Source organism: Myodes glareolus, chromosome 12 (genome assembly GCF_982192425.1).
Source record: "Myodes glareolus chromosome 12, mMyoGla1.1, whole genome shotgun sequence".
NCBI lineage: Eukaryota > Metazoa > Chordata > Mammalia > Rodentia > Cricetidae > Myodes > Myodes glareolus.
The window spans coordinates 17,525,697-17,544,141 of record NC_142037.1 but is presented as its reverse complement, the minus strand read 5'-3'; the positions used below and the strand labels follow the sequence as shown (position 1 = coordinate 17,544,141).

General features: G+C 53.2%; 2 protein-coding genes and 1 long non-coding RNA gene across 3 annotated transcripts; 1 reads left to right on the top strand and 2 right to left on the bottom strand.

Annotated features, from left to right (window-relative positions):
* Window positions 1–1,985: 1,985 nt before the first annotated feature.
* Window positions 1,986–6,120, bottom strand: Rem2 (RRAD and GEM like GTPase 2). The gene is made up of 5 exons (XM_048444987.3): window positions 5,922–6,120; window positions 4,481–4,825; window positions 4,274–4,347; window positions 3,315–3,522; window positions 1,986–2,975 (listed from the first exon to the last, which is right to left on the bottom strand). Exons 1-5 carry the CDS (start codon window positions 6,022–6,024, stop codon window positions 2,680–2,682), a joined length of 1,026 nt encoding a protein of 341 aa, XP_048300944.1. The 5' UTR covers window positions 6,025–6,120; the 3' UTR covers window positions 1,986–2,679.
* On the top strand, window positions 4,821–7,018 carry LOC125407418 (uncharacterized). The gene is made up of 2 exons (XR_007234208.3): window positions 4,821–5,320; window positions 6,688–7,018. It is a non-coding gene; the product is annotated as an uncharacterized LOC125407418 (long non-coding RNA).
* A 4,773-nt stretch (window positions 7,019–11,791) lies between these two features.
* On the bottom strand, window positions 11,792–17,779 carry Lrp10 (LDL receptor related protein 10). The gene is made up of 7 exons (XM_048445012.2): window positions 17,646–17,779; window positions 17,308–17,352; window positions 16,169–16,304; window positions 14,672–14,862; window positions 13,352–14,369; window positions 12,947–13,076; window positions 11,792–12,842 (listed from the first exon to the last, which is right to left on the bottom strand). Exons 1-7 carry the CDS (start codon window positions 17,683–17,685, stop codon window positions 12,255–12,257), a joined length of 2,148 nt encoding a protein of 715 aa, XP_048300969.2. The 5' UTR covers window positions 17,686–17,779; the 3' UTR covers window positions 11,792–12,254.
* Between the last annotated feature and the right edge of the window lie 666 nt (window positions 17,780–18,445).

The following is an 18,445-nucleotide window of genomic DNA, read 5'->3' as shown; positions in this document are numbered from 1 at the left end:
GCCCAGCATCACCTCCATGTGGATCCCTGTTTCTAACCCTAGCATGGCCCAGCGTCACCTCCATGTGGATCCCTGTTTCTAGCCCCAGGGTGACCCAGCATCACCTCCATGTGGATCACTGTTTCTAGCCCTAGCGTGGCCCAGCATCACCTCCATGTGGATCACTGTTTCTAGCCCTAGTGTGGCCCAGCGTCACCTCTATGAATACCATTGTTTCTAGCACTAGCGTGGCCCAGCGTCACCTCCATGAATACCACTGTTTCTAGCTCTAGTGTGGCCCAGCATCACCTCCATGTGGATCACTGTTTCTAGTCCTGGCATGGCCCAGCATCACCTCCATGTGGATCACTGTTTCTAGCCCCAGGGTGACCCAGCATCACCTCCACGTGTATCACTGTTTCTAGCCCTAGCGTGGCCCAGCGTCACCTCCATGAATACCACTGTTTCTAGCCCTAGCGTGGCCCAGCATCACCTCCATGTGGATCCCTGTTTCTAACCCTAGCATGGCCCAGCGTCACCTCCATGTGGATCCCTGTTTCTAGCCCCAGGGTGACCCAGCATCACCTCCATGTGGATCACTGTTTCTAGCCCTAGCGTGGCCCAGCATCACCTCCATGTGGATCACTGTTTCTAGTCCTAGCATGGCCCAGCATCACCTCCATGTGGATCACTGTTTCTAGCCCCAGGGTGGTCCAGCATCACCTCCATGTGCATCACTGTTTCTAGCCCCTGAAGTCAGTTCCACAGATCTTACCGTTCACTGCTGTCCCAGTCTGTGCACAACTCTACTAGCCTCTTATTCTCCAAGGACCACAGCAAACATGCTATATGCAGAGACCTTCAGGGACTCACTTCCTGCAGTAAAGCACAAACTCCTTTGCTGACATTTAAGGTCCTTTGTGGTCGGGCTCCAAATCTTTCCATGCTCATCTCTTACCCTCCTCTTCATGTCCCTGAGGTTTCAACCCAAATGCACAACCATCTGGTCCCTTATTGGCCCTGTGTGTTTCCCTGCAGTTTAAAATCTGAACTTCCTCTATTTATGGTCTCCAGAGTTCCAGGTCTTCTCACTGCACCATTGCTATAGCCAGGCGGTACCCCTGACTTTCACCACGGCCATCCCATGGCTCTGCCTATTGCGTCCCTGCGTCTTCTCTGCTGTTGAACTGCAGATTTAAAGCTAGAATCAAAGCAGCTCACAGGTAGAGACCGCGCCCTAATGTTTGCAGGGCAATTGCAGGCAAGCTGCTGAAACTGTTCCCTTCACTGTAAACAGACAGACACACCTTAGAAGGTCTTTAAAGAATTAACAAAGTTAAAACTGTTCCTAAGGATAACTTCATTATTTGTATTCTTATCTCATCCTCTGCTAGGCTGCTCTGCTCCCTAACTACAAGCTCCTCATCTTTTTCTACCAGGTTCTAGAATGCTGCCTGTGGTGGGTTGGAGGCCTGGCTCGCCAGCATTCAAGTAGCTGAACTAAATGTCTAGAGGTGAGGAGAGCTGCTGCCTCTGCTCTCTTTGTTCAAACTCATGGCTCAGGCAGCAGCAGGCGTGGGTGTCCCCAGGGGAGGCAGTGACAGCTTCAGTTCTCACACGGGCTTTGCAGGTGACAGTTGGAGCTGTAGGGCCCTGCCAGCGAAGGCACAAGCCCACCCTAGCATGCCCCAGCTAATGGGCATCCCTGGGGGACACCGTCTATACCTTGAACCAACCCAAGTCAAAGCTGGGTGACTCTGGTAGCTCCCTGTAGGATGGGGTAGGATAGAGTTGGAACCCAGAGCTGGAGCGTGGGGCTCTGGTTATCACTTAAGTGTTTCTCTCCAGGCCTGTTGTCTCAGTGTTGAGGGCTTGCCCCAGGACCAAGTCTGCTCCAGACCTTTCTTAAAGATGTCCAGTCCTCACTTTTCCTGCCTGTTACCGAAGCTTCCCCTCACATCTCCTTCTCTGGGAACCACCAGAACAGAAAGCCAAGATCAACACAGTGCAATAGAAAAGAATTTTATTGGAAAGAAGGGTCCCTTGCTGGTGCCTTCTAGGCCCTGGCTAAAGGGGTTTGCCAGCACTCAACTCTACTTTAGGGCATCTAAAGGCAAAGAGTCTGCCCACACCTTAACTTCAATAACCTGAAAGGGAGGGAACGTGCCACAGTAGAATAGTAAATCAGAGTCCAATCTCAAGAACAACTTCCAGGCTCTTTCCTTTAAGAACGTCTTAACGGCAAAGTAGATCTGGGCGGCGGATATGAGAACATTTTCAGTTATCTCTGGAAGAGTCATCTCTGGGTTTTTTACCTTTAAAGTTTGCTTAAAGGTAAGGCATGTTCAGAGTACCAAGGAGGTCAGCGCCTTGGTAAAAGTGCTACAAAGCACTTTTCCAGTTCTTGTTTTTGGAGTCTCTTGCCAGGAGAGGTGACCTCCTGCGAGTTAATAATAATAATAAAAAATACCTTGCAGCACGAATTTCTTCCCTGACTTGCAGGTCTTGAGGCGCTGTGGGCGCTCGGCGGCTCAGACCGGGCGGTGGAGGCGGTGGACAGACCAGCCACCCGGCCCCGCCTCCCGCTCACACCAGGGCATCCTGGGAATTTTTGGTTTCCTAGACGGACAGGAGTAGGGTGAGGGGGCGAGCGGAGGGCACGGTGACCATGGCGACTGCAGTGACCATGGCGACCGTGGCTCAGAGCACGGAAAGGTCGTGACACGACCTGGAGCGTTGCTTGAAAAACTTGGCGTTGCGTGGCACCAGGTTGGCGAGGAAGCGCTTAGCCTTCTTGGTGAGGCTCTCGCGGCGCGTCGGCGGCGCGGGGCCGTCGGGGCTGCCAGGCTCGGGTCTCTGACCCCCGACATGGCCCCGGCCCCGCCGCAGCCTGATCTGGCGCACAGCGCCCTCGAAAAGCTCACGAGTGTTGTGATGCAGTGCGGCCGAGGTCTCGATGTGCTTGCAGCTCAGCGTCCCGGCCAGATGGCGACCCTCTGCAGGAAGGAAGCAGCTCAGGCGCCCGCCCGATGGGCAGCTTTGCCCGGGTCTGGGGTGGGCATACACAGGTCGGGCAGGAGATGGGGGTGGGACCACCAAATTCCAACTGAGAACTGGGTTGGGATCCAATTACAGAGGCGCAAAGGGGAGGGCAAGGTGCTTAGAAGGAGCAATGAAGGCTAGTAGTGGGGAGCTGGGTAGTGGGGCTTTTCCCTGACTCAGAGACTAAATGCAAGAACTTGTGCACCAGTGTGGGTAAAAGGCCTCCCGGGGAAGGATAACCAGGAGAATCATCTCTTGAGATTTTAAGTACGGAATGGGTCCAGGATACACACCCTCCAGCGACACTTCCCGGGAGCGGGCCAGGTCACTCTTGTTTCCCACAAGGATGACAGGTAGGTCGTGGTGGGGCCTTCCGGCCCGGAGACGAAGGAGGGTTTCAGGAACTTTGGAGAAGCTTCGTCGGTCTGTGACTGAGAAGACGATGAGAAAGGCATCCCCCGTCTGAAGGCAGTGGTCCTGCAGCCACCCTCCTGCATCCCCCTGCAGATGAGCAGAGAGCCATGAAATGCTAGAGCTGCACCTGCATCTCAGCAAAGAGGAATCCGAATGTGAGGGGAGCCACTTGCCTGGTACTGGGAGCTAGTTAATGGCAGAATTTTGATACCCAGGGGCCTTGGGGAGAATGGAGAAGTTAGTGATGTGAGTCCCACGTGGGAGACCTGGGGAAATAGGATCTCCGAGTAGAAGAATATGGAAAGGCTTGGTGTAGCACACTGGTACAGTGCTTGCCTAGTGTGTAGAAAGGCCTGAGTTCGATTCCTAGCTTGTTACAAACCTATAATCCGTCACCCAGTAGGCTGAGGCAAGAAAAGGAGTTGTGCCTTCCAGGCCAGTATTGGGCTACACTGTGAGACCTTGTTCCCCAAACTAAAGAGCTAAAAGTTTTAAAAGTGGCAGAACCTCGCCTTTTCTTTCTCCATAGAAACATGTTCAAGCACTCAGAAGCCACCCAATTCTCCTCCCTTTACTGATAATGTGGAGCCCTTCTTCCTGTCATATCAGCCTTCCAGGCTGCCGTATTTACGAATGGGTCCGTTTCTGTGTGTTTACCCTGACTGGATGCTGAAGAGTTTGTCAAATTCAGATTCTAACAATGGGTGTCACAACCACGAGCCATGAAAAGCATCCCAGGGTGGGCCTTTGCTCCAGGAGATAGGCCAGTGCAAAGACATGTAGTCATCCATGTTGGAGTCGGGATCGGTAATACCCTTCCCCAGTCCCTGCATCTCACCTGCTCCCAGATGTCGTAAACAATTAAAGTCACTTCTTCTTTGTCCACCATGATTCGTCTCTCGTAAGTGTCCTCTGTTGGGAAAGAGGGAATGACACCTGCGAGGCCTGGTAACCAGGAACACCTTAGCTCCCAACAGCAGGGAATCCCCTCCGGGGCCTGTTCGTACCAGAAACACTTTCAGCCCTTCGAGGTGCCCCCAAATACCTGAGTTCTCCATCTCGTGAGCACTGTCTCCCTGGAGACCTCCAAAAGTGCCTGCTAGGGTGCTCTTGCCCACGCCACTCTCCCCCACGAGCATGACCTTAAAGACACCATCCTTTTGGGCGGTGGCTGTGTCCGCCGAGCCCAAGGACTCAGAGGAGCCAGAGGAGGAGGCCTGAGGTGGCCAGTCAAGTTCATCAACAGCTTGTCCCCGCCGCAGCTGGTGTTTGTAGGGTACAGGCATACTTCCTCTTCGTCTGGGGGCCCCAGGGACAGGAGGGGGCCCACTCCGGTCCAGCTCTGCCAACAGTTTTTCTGGCTTCTGTTTCAAAAGTGTAGTGTCTGCTTCTAGGGAGGGACAGAAAACGAAGCTAGGAGTAAGGTGTATGCAGGTAGCTGCCAAGTTTATTTGCTTCTTCAGAGCAGATAAAGACCAGGGTCCCAGAAGAACTGAGAGTCATTAGTCCAGTCTCTTGTACCAAAATTACCTAGAAACCCAAAGTGAGGAACTCTCAAGGAGCTAGCATGATGGTTTCCCCTTGTAGATTCCGACCACAGCCTGTTCAAAAGGTATGCCACGTGGGGGAGGCACTGTGCACAGGGTTACACACCACTCACACCCTGCCCTGGCGTAGGCACACCCTAGCTAGGCCTCTGGACCAGGTGGAACTGAGAAGCAAGCCGTCCTTCCACTGCTGGGCCCTCCCTCCTATGGCTTCCTGCACCGCAGTCCTCAAACGGAGCTGCTGGCAGGTGTGGGCAGCATCACAAACTTTCCAGGGGCTGTGTTCGCAGGGCTGGGTGCTGGAGAAGGAGAGTGTGCTGTTTCCTCTGTCCCCGCAGGTAGGTGGGCATCCCCAGCACATGTTTGTGTGTGAGGGAGAACCCTCCTGGATTTTTGCCTGTCCCAGTGAGTGGGAGAGAAAATTGTGTTTGTAGGGAGGTAGAGGTGGAGAGAGTGTGCCCGTGAGGAAGATGACAACCCAAGGGTTGGGGTAACTAGCGGAACAACAATAGACACAACAAAGGGGGATGCAGCAGGCTATAAATAGCACAGGATCAATATTTGGCAGGCAGCCAAAGATGGAGCTAGAAGAAACCCTTACAACAGGTCCCCAGGGAAGCCCCCTCCACTGGTGATTCCTAGGTTTGCGGGCTGCTCTTTTCCTTTCCCCTTCCTTCCTGGACCGCTCTGCTTCATCAGGGATGAGGTTAACCTAGGGGCCAAGTACTAGTTTCTCTAGCAAAGCCCTGGGCGTGTTGGGGGAGGGGCACCTGGGCAGCTTTCCCCCTCCCCCTTGGCTGTCCAGATCTCAAAAGTGCAGGGGGCTCCTTGGCTGCATTGACTCTTCCCTTCTCAATGAACCTTGGCACTGACCTTCCCACAAAGCTTCAGCTTCCCCACCCAGGGCTTCAGCCACGTTCTACTCCGATTAGCCCTCACCTGGTGTGGGTGTCCCTGATGGGGAGGCCTGGCGGCTGCTGGAAGAACAAAGTGCTGTGGTTTCTGTGTCCGTGTCCATGTTGGTGTCAAGGTCCGTGTGCATCGGTGTGCTTGTGCGAGTGCAGCCCCGAGGCTCCCTGCACCGGTCCCTCACTCAGCAGCACAGTCAGCTCTTCCCTTTAAATACCGCCCCCCCTTTCCCCTCCCTCCCCAGACACCTGGGGAAATTGTCCCGCCTCCTGATGAGGTCACATATGCTAATGAGGAGTGATGTAAGCGGGATTCCCTCCTTCTGTCCCCCTCCTTTTTCTTTGTGTCACTTCCCTCTGGGAGCAGACTCAGCGCACAGGCACAGCCTGGTTAAAGCAGAACAGAGCAGCCATAGGGGCAGAAGAGCAGATTTCAGAGGGCAGCGCGGAGGAAGGGGGCTGTGGGTAGCGGAGCTGAGAGTGGCAGGGTGCAGGGACCCTGGGAGCCAAAGGACTTTTGCTTCAGGGTCCAAGACTATATTCACTTTGTCTGTTGTTTCCAGCCCCCATCTAGCTGTCCAGCTTAGGGTGGGTGCTTAGTGGATAAAAAGAGGGTGCCAGACTGACTAAAGGCTAACTTGATAAAAAGAAACGGGTCAAGAGAGGACGAAGCTGGGGCATGCCTCCTTCACTCTGCCTCTTCTGGAGTAAGAGCTACAAAAGTCTGCAGGCAGATGAGAGCTCTGAGGAAGCTCTTTGTGTAGCTTTGGTTTGCCTTCACCTTCTCTCTCCGCTAGGTCCATGCAGCCAGTGTTAGCCAGCAGCAGAAGCAGAGACAAAGCAACCTGGAGGACGGCGTCTACGGGAACAGGCAACTCCTTGACTCTTCTTCCCATTCGGGTTCTGCATCTCCTTAAGCACCCAGTCACCTCGCTGCTTCGCCCTATTTTGCCAAGTATTCTTCTGTTAACACTCTTCCTATTCGTGACAAAGGTTTAGAGTGGTTTGGTGGGGGGCCTGTCCCCAAAGCACTCAGACAAGTGTCAGTAGGTTTCCCATCCTTATCTTCTCAATGGCAAGACAACTCCCACCCCCAATTCTACATAAAGCTGCTTGCTTTCTCTGTAATATCCGCAACCTCTTAAAAGGATTTATTTTTATTTCATGTGCGCTCATGTTTTGGCTGCATATATGTCTGTGTGAGGTGTTGGATTCCCAGGAACTGGAGTTACAGGCAGTTATGAGCTGCCATGTGGGTGCTGGGAATTGAACCTGGGTCCTCTGGAAGGGCAGCCCATGCTCTTAGCCGCTAGTCATCTCTCCGGTGCCTCCTTGCAACCTTCTTTGGTGATATATTTTGGCATTCTCAGTGGAGTTTTCCATGGAAGAAGCGAGTAGCAATCCCGAAAATACATATAGTGCCACTAATCTGGAGATCAGCCCCAGGGCAGGATCTGAAGGAGCTACCGCAGCACACTGCACTCCGTAGGGCACCCGATCAGCTTCTGGTTCTAGCTTGCTTCTCTGTGGCTGCGATAGAGCCCAAAACAAGCCAGGGAGGATAGAGTTTATTTGGCAAACAAGTTACAGGGCATCACCAGGGGATGCCAAGGCAGGAACACAGCCAGGAGCTTGGGCAGAATTCATGGAGGAAAGCTGCTTACTGGACTGCTCAGCTAACTTTCTTATATAGTCCAGGGCCCCTGCCCAGGAGAGCACTGCCTATAGTGGGCTAGGATCCCACAGATGTGGCCACAGACCATACTGTCAGACAATCCCTTAGGTTAGGGTTCCTCTTTCCAGGTGTCTCATTTTTTTTTAATTTATTTATTCCATATACAATATTCTGTCTGTGTGTATGTCTGCAGGCCAGAAGAGGGCACCAGACCTCATTAGAGATGGTGTGAGCCACCATGTGGTTGCCAGGAATTGAACTCAGGTCCTTTGGAAGAGCAAGCAATGCTCTTAACCACTGAGCCATCTCTCCAGCCCCTGTTAGTTTGTTTTGGGTTTTCAAGACAGGGTTTTTCTATGTAGCTTTGGAGCCTGTCCTGGAACTCGCTCGGTAAACCAGGCTGACCTCGAACTCACAGAGATCCACCTGCCTCTGCCTCCAGAGGGATTAAAGGTGTGCACCACCACCGCCTGGCTCCAGGTATGTCGTTTTGACAACTGAAACTGATGTGACAATTATTTTATCCACAACTTTGGTCTACGAAGTATATTCTGTAATGGAGGCACACTTGGAGCAGTGACCTTGGTAGCCCTGGGTTTCTGAGCCAGATCTGCAGCCCTTTGGAAAGTCTTACATTCCAGACGTGTGTGTGTGTGTGTGTGTGTGCCACGTGTACTTAGGTGCCTGCAGAGGCCAGAAGAGGGTGTCAAATGCCCTGGAGCTGTTGTGATCTGAGAGCAAACTCAGGTCCTCTGGTGCTCTTACTCTTAACCTCCTCCACCGTGTGTGTGTGTGTGTGTGTGTGTGTGTGTGTGTGTGTGTTTGCGCACGCGTGCGCACACACCTCCTGAGTGCCGGGGTTAGACACAGGTGCCACCATGTCTGGATGTTTTTCTTTTCCGCACTTACTTTTTGTGTATGTCTATGGACACACATATACAGCTGCATTCATGTAGAGGTTAGAGGACAACTTGGGAGCTGCTCTCTCCCTCCACTGTGCGTTCTGGGGATTGAGCTGGGGTCGTCAGGCTTGGTAGCAAGCACCTCTACCCGCTGAGCCATCTCACCAGCTCGGCTTATCATGTGTATATATATACATATATATATGTGTATATATATACACATATATATATGTGTATATATACACACACATATATATATATATGTATATATACTGCAGTTCTGGGAATCAAGCCTAGGATGCCATAAATGTGAGACAAGCCTGACGCCACTGAGCGGCTTCTCTAGCTCTGGTTTTAAAGTCGCTGGGCCGCACGGCACCTGTACTGCCAGGACAGTGGCTCTCAGCCTTCCTATGCTGCCACTGGCGCTGCAGTACAGCTCCTCATGCTGTGCTTGCCCCTGCCATAAAATTAGTTTCTTAATTTTTAAGGTTTATTTTATGTGTATGAGTGCTCTGCCTGCACAGCAGAAGAGGGCATCGGATCCCGCTACAGATGGCTGTGAGCCACCATGTGGTTGCTGGGAATCGAACTCAGGACCTCTGGAAGAGTAGCCAGTGTTCTTAACCTCTGAGACATCTGTCCAGCCCCCCAAATTATTTTCATTGCTACTTCATAACAGTAATTTTGGTAGTTATGAATTGTAATGTATTTTGTGTTTTCTAATGCTCTTAGGCAACCCCTCTGAAAGGTCATTCAACTCAAGGGGGTCATGACCCACAGGTTGGAACACACTGCTTTGGAGGCTGAGGCAGGATTGGAGTTGGGAGATCAAGCCTGGCCTAGCCAGCAAGACCCTGTCTCTACACTAAATTCAGAAGACACCCTACAGACATGAGCTTTACTTACCGCAGAACTCACTTGGGTGCTCACAATCATTTCCTTGGTACTTCTAAGGGTGAGTCAAAAGTTGTATACCCTGGTGAGTTTCCCACTGGGACTCTGCCGCCTCCTCAAACCAGTCTTGGAGGTCCAGCTGTAGGGCATTTTCCTTTTCTTTTTTTTTGGAAAGGGGGAGTGTTGAGACGGGGTTTCTTTGTGTAACATTGGCTGTTGTGGAGCTCACTCTGTAGACCAGGTTGGCCTAGAACTCCTGCCTGCATCTGCCTCCTGAGTGCTGGGATTACAGGTGTGTGCCATCAACGCCTAGCATAGAGCATTTTCTTAGTGATTGACGGGGGAGGGCCCAGCCCATTGTGGGTGGTGCCATCCCTGGACAGGTGGTCCTGGGTTCTATAAGAAAGTAGGTTGATCAAACCATGAGGAGCAAGTCAGTAAGCAGTACTCCCCCTCACCCCACCCCATGACTGCTGCATGTGCCACTACTGCCCGGCGTCCTGATTTCTTTCAGTGATGAACGGTGATGTGGATGTGTAAGCTGAATAAACCCTGTCCTTCTTAACTGGCTTTTGGTCATGGTGTTTCATCACAGCAATGGGAACCCTAACTAGGACAGCCTCCAAGGGAGGTGCGGCTCCCTGGCCTCCTCCTTGGCCCTGCAGTTCACATTAGTGAGTGATTTTACTATGCCTTGAGTCTCGGCCATGATGCGGTACTCCTCTCATCAGGCAGCATCCTAGAGCAAATTCTCCAGATTACTGCAAGACAAAGTAACTGGGTGAGGTCTTGCTGCATTAGCTTAGGCTGGCATTGAACGCATGACAATTTTTTTAATTTTTAGTTTATGTGCACTGGTGTTTTGCCTATATATATATATCTGTATGAAGGTGTCAGATCTGGAGTCATAGACAGTTGTGAGCTGCCATGTGGGTGTTGGGAATTGAACCTAGGTCCTCTGGAAGAGCAGCCAGTGTTCTTAACCACTGAGCCATCTCTCCAACCCAAACGCATGATGATTCTACCTTTGCCTCCTTTGCATGAGCTAAGATTAAATGCATGCACACTCTTACCTTCTTTTTGTAAATTGGTTGTCTCTGTTGTTTGCTACAGTAACACAGATTAACCACCAACCAGACCTAGCAGGTATGAAGCCCAGGCTTCAATCCTCAGCACTGTATATACCTGGTATGGTTACTTGCCTGTGATTCCAGCTCTTGGTGGATCTGAGATAGTCTTTTTTTTTTTTTTTTAAGAAAAAAAAAAGTGGTGTGTGTGTGTGTGCGTGCGTGTGTGCTGGAGAGATGGCTCAGTGGTTAAGAACACTGGCGACTTTCAGAAGTCCTGAGTTTAATTCACAGCAGCCATATATATGGTGGTTCACAACCATCTATAGTGGGATCTGATGCCCTCTTCTGGTATAAAGTCAATAGAGCACTCACATACATAAAAAATTATTAAAAAGGGAACTTAGTGACTGGATCCATTTCCTGTTTTCCTATATTGTCTGTACAAGGTCAGTTCCTGCTTGTACCAGAACAGGGTACACTTCTTCCAGGTATTTGATCTATAGGCCTCCCCCATGAACTCTGCTTTCAAGGGTTCTAGTCAATGTGTGGGTGCATCCTAAGCCAGCACCCTCACCTTAATCTCTGTCCAGTTTTGCATTGCGAATACCCAGGAAGGATTTGAAGGAGGCCAAGGGATTAAGGTGTCAGTCAGCAGGGTCCGAGGTGGCTGCTGCAGAACAGATGACAGCTATCTCTGCTGAGGAAGAGGTCAAAGTTTAGGGCATCCCTGATCCCAGTTGTTGAGGGTCCTAAGAGGGGAAACTATGGAGCAGCTTGCTTACCAGAGGCAGGGCTCCAACACCCCCCATTTCATCCCCTCATCTACCATCCCCAACAGCTTGGGCTCCATGGAGGCTGGGGTCTAGCCTCCATGTTTAATTTGTTTGTCCTGCTTAGAATTTAGCTTACTGCTGGCAGCACGGTGGAGAACGCAGCTTGGACCCTCCTCCAGGAAGACCCCCTGCCCGGCTGGGGTGGAGCCAGAATGGCTCCTGGGTTTTGTCAGGGAACAGACTGCTGCTGTGCTCTGTGCTGGAGTATTCCATAAATGGACCCTTTCTTGACTTCCGTGCTCAGCTGGCTCCAGCTTCTGGCCTGCAGTGAGGTCAGGCTTACTGCCGAGCCTCACATCAGTCAGTGTAGGGCTGGGCCAGAGGCTGAAGGTGGAGACGGTTAGTCCTCACCGTTCTTGAATCACGCTGCCTCCTAAGTAGCATGGAAACGAAAGGCAGGCGGTTGAAAAACAAATAGGAAGAGGGCAAAGGTAGAAGGATGATCCACAGCCTCTGGAGGAGGAGCAAGTGAGAGGGAGAGATGGGCAGAGGCAAGATGGAGCTCATGGCTAATTTACCAAGGCTGAAATTTATGATTTTTTTTATTTTTATTTTTTCCTTGATTTCCTGGGCAATGATGCAGCGAGCAGACAAAAGCACTTGTGTTCTCTAAGTGGGCCAGGCACCACAAAGATGGAGGCTGGCAAACCCATCACCCTGGCCACATTCTCCCCTTAGGGGCTAGAAGATCTCTAGGCAGCTGCAGTCTGATATTAAGGCCACTTTCGGGTGGGGAGTTGGAAAGGATGGAGTGTCCAAGCCTACGATCCTTTGGGAAGCTTTCCTAACACAGCCACGTGGACAGGAGGATGGGCAGAGGGTGGTGATTGAGTCTCTTTCTAGTCACACACAGAAGAGGCTCCCAGGGGGCTTCCTCCCCGCCTGAGGGACACCTAACTTCCTGTGCTAGACACAACAGTGCAGAAGCCGAGCCACTTCCAAAGGATCATAGCATTGTGTCTGGAGCCCCACGGCGGCCAGGTCCCCTCAGGCAAGCAGTGGTTCATCCTCTGCCTCGACTACCCAGACCTCTGGCTCAGCCAGTGGCATTAACAACACATCATCCTCATCCTCTGGGGCCAGGACTGTTGTGTGAGGTCCAGCTGGGGTCCAAGTGGGTCCTGGGGACCACAGGCTGGGTAGGAGGCGGCCTCGTAGGACCTGGACAACTCCAGACAACAGTGAGGATTCTAGAGGCACTGAGGGTAGCGGTCCTGGGGGCTCAGAGACAGTGGCAGGGGCTGGAAGTGTGCTTGGGGTTGGGATGGGGGGCTTGACGGGTAGTGGAGGAGCCTGCTCCCCATCCTGCCCTCCTACTGCCCCAGCCTCACAGGTCTGGCTTGTGCTGTCATCCAGGGCCTCAGAGGGAGCAGCAGACGCTGTGACCTGGGATCTGGTCTCAGGGGCCCGAGCTGGGGTATTGGTTCGAGGAAGCAGGCCCCAACGCCGGAGACGGCGAACCAGACGACGCACTGAGCGGCCCCGCTGGCGACGGCGGCCTCCTGAAGGACCCCCTGGACTAATATCTTGGCGCAAGATCTGGAGCAGAGAACGTAGGTTCCCCAGCACAGAGTTCTGCAAGGACAGGAGGCAGACATCAGAGCAGGGGGTCAAACGGCTGGAGTCACAGTAGGGTACAAGGCTGGCATCATAGGTCCAAGCTTGGAGGAGTTACTTACATCATTAGGGTTCTCTGTGGGGAAGTCTTCTACAGGTGGGATGGCACCCTGGGCAATAAGTTGCCCGTAGGAAGGAGGTGCTTGCTGCTGCACGATCTCAGCCTCCATTCGGGAGAGGGGGGCAAAGATGCTAGAAGAAAGGAGGATCGCTCTAGTCACTAGTCCTCCCAATGAGGGCAATGCACCTCTGCCTAGAAGGCCTCTTCCCTTGATCTACACCCAGGCCAGGGCAGATGGAGTTATGCTATGGCTTGTCCTAAGTCATGTCCCTTCCTTCCTTGAGACTACTCTCACAAACTGCTCATAGGAGCCGCTCCTCAGGTTGGACCTGCTCAGTCTCCGGGAACAGCACGGGCCCCACCTCACCTTCCATCCCCACTCCACCACAGCCTCACTCCGACTGACCTGTACTCCTGGGTGCGAATGGCATAGAGTTTGCAGGTGCAGCCCAGGGCGATGACCAGCAGCAGGCCACACACTAGGCTGCCGATGACTGCTGCTGTGATGACCTTGCGGGGCAGGGCGTAGGAGCAGTCCCACTCATCGCTGCCGTCAGTACAGTCGGGCTGTCCGTCACACACCCACGTCTCATACACACACTTCTCGTCCCGGCACCGGAAGTTGCCCGGCTGGCAATGCCGGCAGCGCCTCTCATCGGCTCCATCGGCACAGAACGTCTGGTAGTTGCAGCGGTCAGCAGGCAGGTAGCAGGCTGTGGCACCAGGGGTGCCGGCAGCTCCACAGGGGTAGTGCCCGGGTGGGCAGCCAGGGCATCCCTCCTCATCTGTGCCATCAGCACAGTCCCAGGAGCCGTCACAGCGCTGGGCCTCACTATAGCAGCGCTCACCTAGGCTTTCACTGGCCCCCAGGCCTGAGCCCAAGCCACAGGGTCTGTCCCAAGGCAAACAGTATCCCCGAACATGGTAGGTCGCATTAAAGCCCCGACCATTGCTCCAAGCAACTGTGTGGTAGGATACAACTGCCTGACCAGACAGAGTCTCCACGGTGACAGCCTTGCCATTGCTGAAGTGGGTGAGACTGCGTAGCAGTCGAGGGGTCTCAGGGGGCCCGGCACCATCATATACATGCACCGCATCTCCATAGCCCAAGTCCAGGGCTGTGAAGCGCACTGCCAGCCTCCTGCCATCGTGGGGGTCCAGCAGCCACAGGCAGGATTGGGGGTGGGAGACTGAGGCCAGGTGTGAATATCCAGGGGAGGAGAAGACCCCGTAGAAGTCCTCCAAGGTGAGATTGCAGGGTGGAGTTGGGGCTGGGGCCGGGTTCAGGTTAGGGAATGGATCTGAGCTGCACCCCGCCTCATCGGAGCCATCACCACAGGCATCGATCCCGTCACAGCGCTTAGCGGCCGGTATACAGCGGTGGTTCAAGCACTGAAACTCTCCTTGCAGGCACAGGAGCCAATCTGCAGAGGCATCAAAGAGACTGGGAAACACCAGAACTCCCAGGATCCTGGCCTCTTCTCTGGGATGCCCACTTCTTCTTCTTCTTCTTCTTTTTTTTTTTTTTTTGGTTTTTAGAGATAGGGTTTCTTTGTAGCTTTGGAGCCTGTCCTGGAACTAGCTCTTGTAGACCAGGCTGGCCTCCAACTCACAGAGATCCACCTGCTTCTGCCACCCGAGTGCTGGGGTTAAAGGCGTGTGCCACCACCGCCCGGCAAGGGACGCCGACTCCTAATGGTCCCAGGGCACTCCCCGTTTAGCCTACCTTGACTATAAGACAGCAAGAAGCCCTGGCCCATGGGTGCTCTGGCTCCAGCATAGCTGTAAGTGATGGTGGCGTTGCCCCCTGGAAGCTGCAAAGGGCTAGAAGGAGCCTCACACAGCGACACTGGCGGCTGGAGAGGGGAGTACAGGACTAAGTGTTCCGAGCCACAGGCCAGGTGCAGCTTCTGGAACCTATAAGGGAAAGGAGAGCAAGACATGAGAGGTTTTAGATTTTTGCTAGTTCCCTCCCCTCTTGATGACAGGACCCTGGCAGCCCAAGAAGCACAAACACTTGCTTAGCCATGATTCAAAGATCCAAATGAAATCAGCCGAGCCCTCGGCAGTAAATACAATCAACAGGAAAAGTTCCAACCGAGGCCAGAGGCCCCATCAGGCCACAGCACCCCTCCTAGAACCTCCTGAGAGAACGGACTATGCTCAGACACTGACCAGGCTTGTTGAAGTAGTAAAAGTAATAAGACCTCTCTCCAGCTGCTGCAACACCAGCATCCAAGTACTGTGCCCAGCAGCTGGCTGACACAATGCCATACCGTAGTTCAATTAACCACAACAACTCAGCTCTACAACCTGAGAGGTAAAATCTGAGCTCTCCATGGCTGTCCCCTGGGTTGCAACAGCTTCTTTAGATTGTTCTCTTCTTCACGCACCTTTCTGGATATATTCTTTTTTTTTTTTTTTCCCAAGACAGGATTTTTCTCTGTGTAGCTCTGGCTGTCCTGGAACTAGTTCTGTAAATCAGGCTGGCCTTGAACTCAGAGATCTGCCTGACTCTGCCTCCCAAGTGTGGAGATTAAAGGCAAACCACCAGTTGACATGGGCCCCAGTGAGGAGACTTAGAACGTTAGTATATTTTGAGTAAGGGGCTGAGATTGTTGCTTAGAGATAGGGTGCCCACCTAGGGGGTGTGAAACCCTGAGTTGTATCCTAGTACTGTAAGCCAAATAAACAACAACAACAACAAAACCAAAAAAAAAAAAAAAAAGAGGAAGAAAGGAAAAAAAATACTGGGCAAGGGGAAATAGGAGGGATGAGGGAAGAGACAAGAAGTCCAGGAGAATGGTGAGCGTAGGACAGAGGGGAAAGCCAGAGTGCGGATGGAGCAGAGCGATATGGAAACGCAGACCTGGGGAAGGTTCGAAGGTTCGTTTGGCTGAATCCCTGCACACCCTATGAGCTAGTAACACGGTCCCGAGGAAGGTCAAGTAGGCTATGCTATGGATCAAAGGACTCATCACAAACCTAGTTGAGCCCACAATAATTTCTAGAGTCTTTTGGAGACGGCCAGGGCCCAAGCTAAACATCTCACCACGGTCTAGCTTCAGGTGACCACGGCAGACCCAGGAGCCAAGCTTCTGCAGCAGACCAAACCCAGATCTGGTCTTCTGCTGACAAGGATGCAAACACCACAGAGCAGTGATCTTTTCCGAGGGAGACAGAAGGAGCAGGAGAGAGAGATGGGGATTCCCTTCTTTCTTACCTGACAGTTACTGTCTGTTCCTTGCTGCCCAGGATAACCCAGGTGCAGTTGGCAGGGGAGCTGCGGCTGTCCCTGCCCAGAGGTCTCTGTAAAGTGCCCTGTACTTCCAAGAGCACTGCTGGGGGTGTCTCACAAGCTGGAGGGAGAAGGTGGGGACACTGGTAGAGTTCTTTCACACTCGGGCCCCTCCCCAGGCTCCCTCCCTCTGGATGCCTCAAGAAGGTAGAGAGAGCGCTTTGCCCATCAGTTACAGCCCATTGATCCCTCTCTTCCCTCCATTCCTTTTTGTTTGTTTTGTTTTTCGAGACAGAGTTTCTCTGTAGCTTTGGAGCCTATCCCGGAACTAGCTCTTGTAGACCAGGCTGGCCTTGAACTCACAGAGACCCGCCTGTCTCTGCCTCTGGGATTAAAGGTGTGCGTCACCACATTCCTTCTTTTTTTTTTTTTTTAATAGGAACTCCTATTTTATTAGATGTCTATCCAAAGGCTATCTTTTTTACTCATCTGTGTTACTATTCTGGATGAGAACTACCAGGAAATGGTGAAGATCAAGGCTGTGGTGTCAAACTGCTACCTGCTTTCCTACTTCTAGCTGTGGAGTGGTGGGCTAGTTACCTTCTGAGCTTTCATTTCCTCCCACCAAACAATCATAGTACCTACTGCAGTGGTGCTGATCCTTCTTTTTTTAAAAGACAAAATTTCACGTAGCCTAGGCTATCCTCAAAGTCACTCTGTGGCTGAGGCTGCCCTTGTACTGATCCTCCTGCCTCTGTCTCCAAGTGCTGGGAATTACAGGAGTGGGCCACCCCCATTCCTTTTCATACCTCGTGTTAAATATCAATACCATAAGTAATGTCGAGGTAGCCTTTGTGCCAGCCATGGGGCCAGTAGGCAGAAGAAATACTGTTTCTACTCTCAGGAAGACCCTACTCTAATTATGGAGACAAAACACGTAAAAATTGAGACGGTTCATAACAACTGCCAGGTGCGCACTCAGGTGCGTTGGGCCTCAGTTTCCCCTCTTGTAAAACAATGGATGGTTCCCATTCTAAAATTACAGTCTATTTCAGTATTCAGGGGTTCATCTTCATTCCCAAGCCCCAGAACACTAGGAAACACTAGGTGCTCCCTCTACTCACCAGGACTTGGGAAAGTGATCCGGTCTGGACGGGCCAGAGCACCTCCTAGAGGGGGATCGAGAGAGGGCAGCAGAGTGAGTCACAAGTTTTCTTCACCTGGGCAACTCCAGAGGGAGGCCCAGCTGAGACTTCCGGGTAGTTTATAGGAAGAGAGAGGTAGAGGAGCCGGAAGGAGGTGCGTGACCTCGTCGAAAGGTCGCCTTCCCCGTCTGTGGGTGGGACGGACGGTGTGGGAAAGTCCGGCGGGCCAAGGCTCGACGGGCAGGCGGACGCAGGGGGCGGGGGTCGCCTGGAGGGTGCAGGACGGCGGGCAGTGACACCGGGGCGGGGACTCTTACCGAGGAGGAGGAGGAGGAAAAGGGGGAGGTCCGGCAACATCCTGGGCCGAGCAGGGGTGCCGACGGGGTCCTGGGGCGCCGCTCGTCTACCTGGCAGGGAGCTCCGCCGGGCCGCCTGGCGGGGACTGCATAGCCCCGGAGCGACCCGGGCTCGAGATGCCAGGGCTGGACGCGCGGCGGAGCGGAGCACGGGCGTCACCTCTTGCCAACTTCAGAGTTGATCGCTCCTCGCCGGTGCCCGGCCGTGCTCGCCCGCAAGGCCGCGAGCGCCCCGGCCAGGCCCAGCCGCACCTGCCGGGCTCGACGCTGCGTTCTCCGCGAATCAAACTTTGTGGACTGTCCGTCTCCGAGCCCGCGCGCTGCTCGGTCCCCGCGGCCCTCGGGAGCGGGAAGGCGGCTTTGCCCGGCTCACGGTACCCAGTCGACCCCGGCCGAAGCCCAGCAGCCGGCGACGAGGGGCGCGGCCAGCCTGGCCCCACCCCTGCCAGTCACCGCGCGGCCCCGCCCACCCGCGCTCAGCCCCTTTCCGGGTTCCTTTTGCAGTCGCTCTCTGCTTAGCCCTTTGCATGCGGCCCGCGTTATTTTTCGGGACGCGTCCTGTAACGCTATGTCAAAGGATGCCTGCTTTACCCGTAGTTGTTAAGTGTCTTTGGACACTTAAATTCTCAGTACTTTTCTTGACCCAGCGCCTGAGATCCAGTGGACCTTCTGGCCTTTACTGTAGCAATTACTAGGCGCTATTGTAATTATCTCTTACAGTGTTTATTCAACACTCCCGCCCCCGCCTCAGCTTTGGAAAC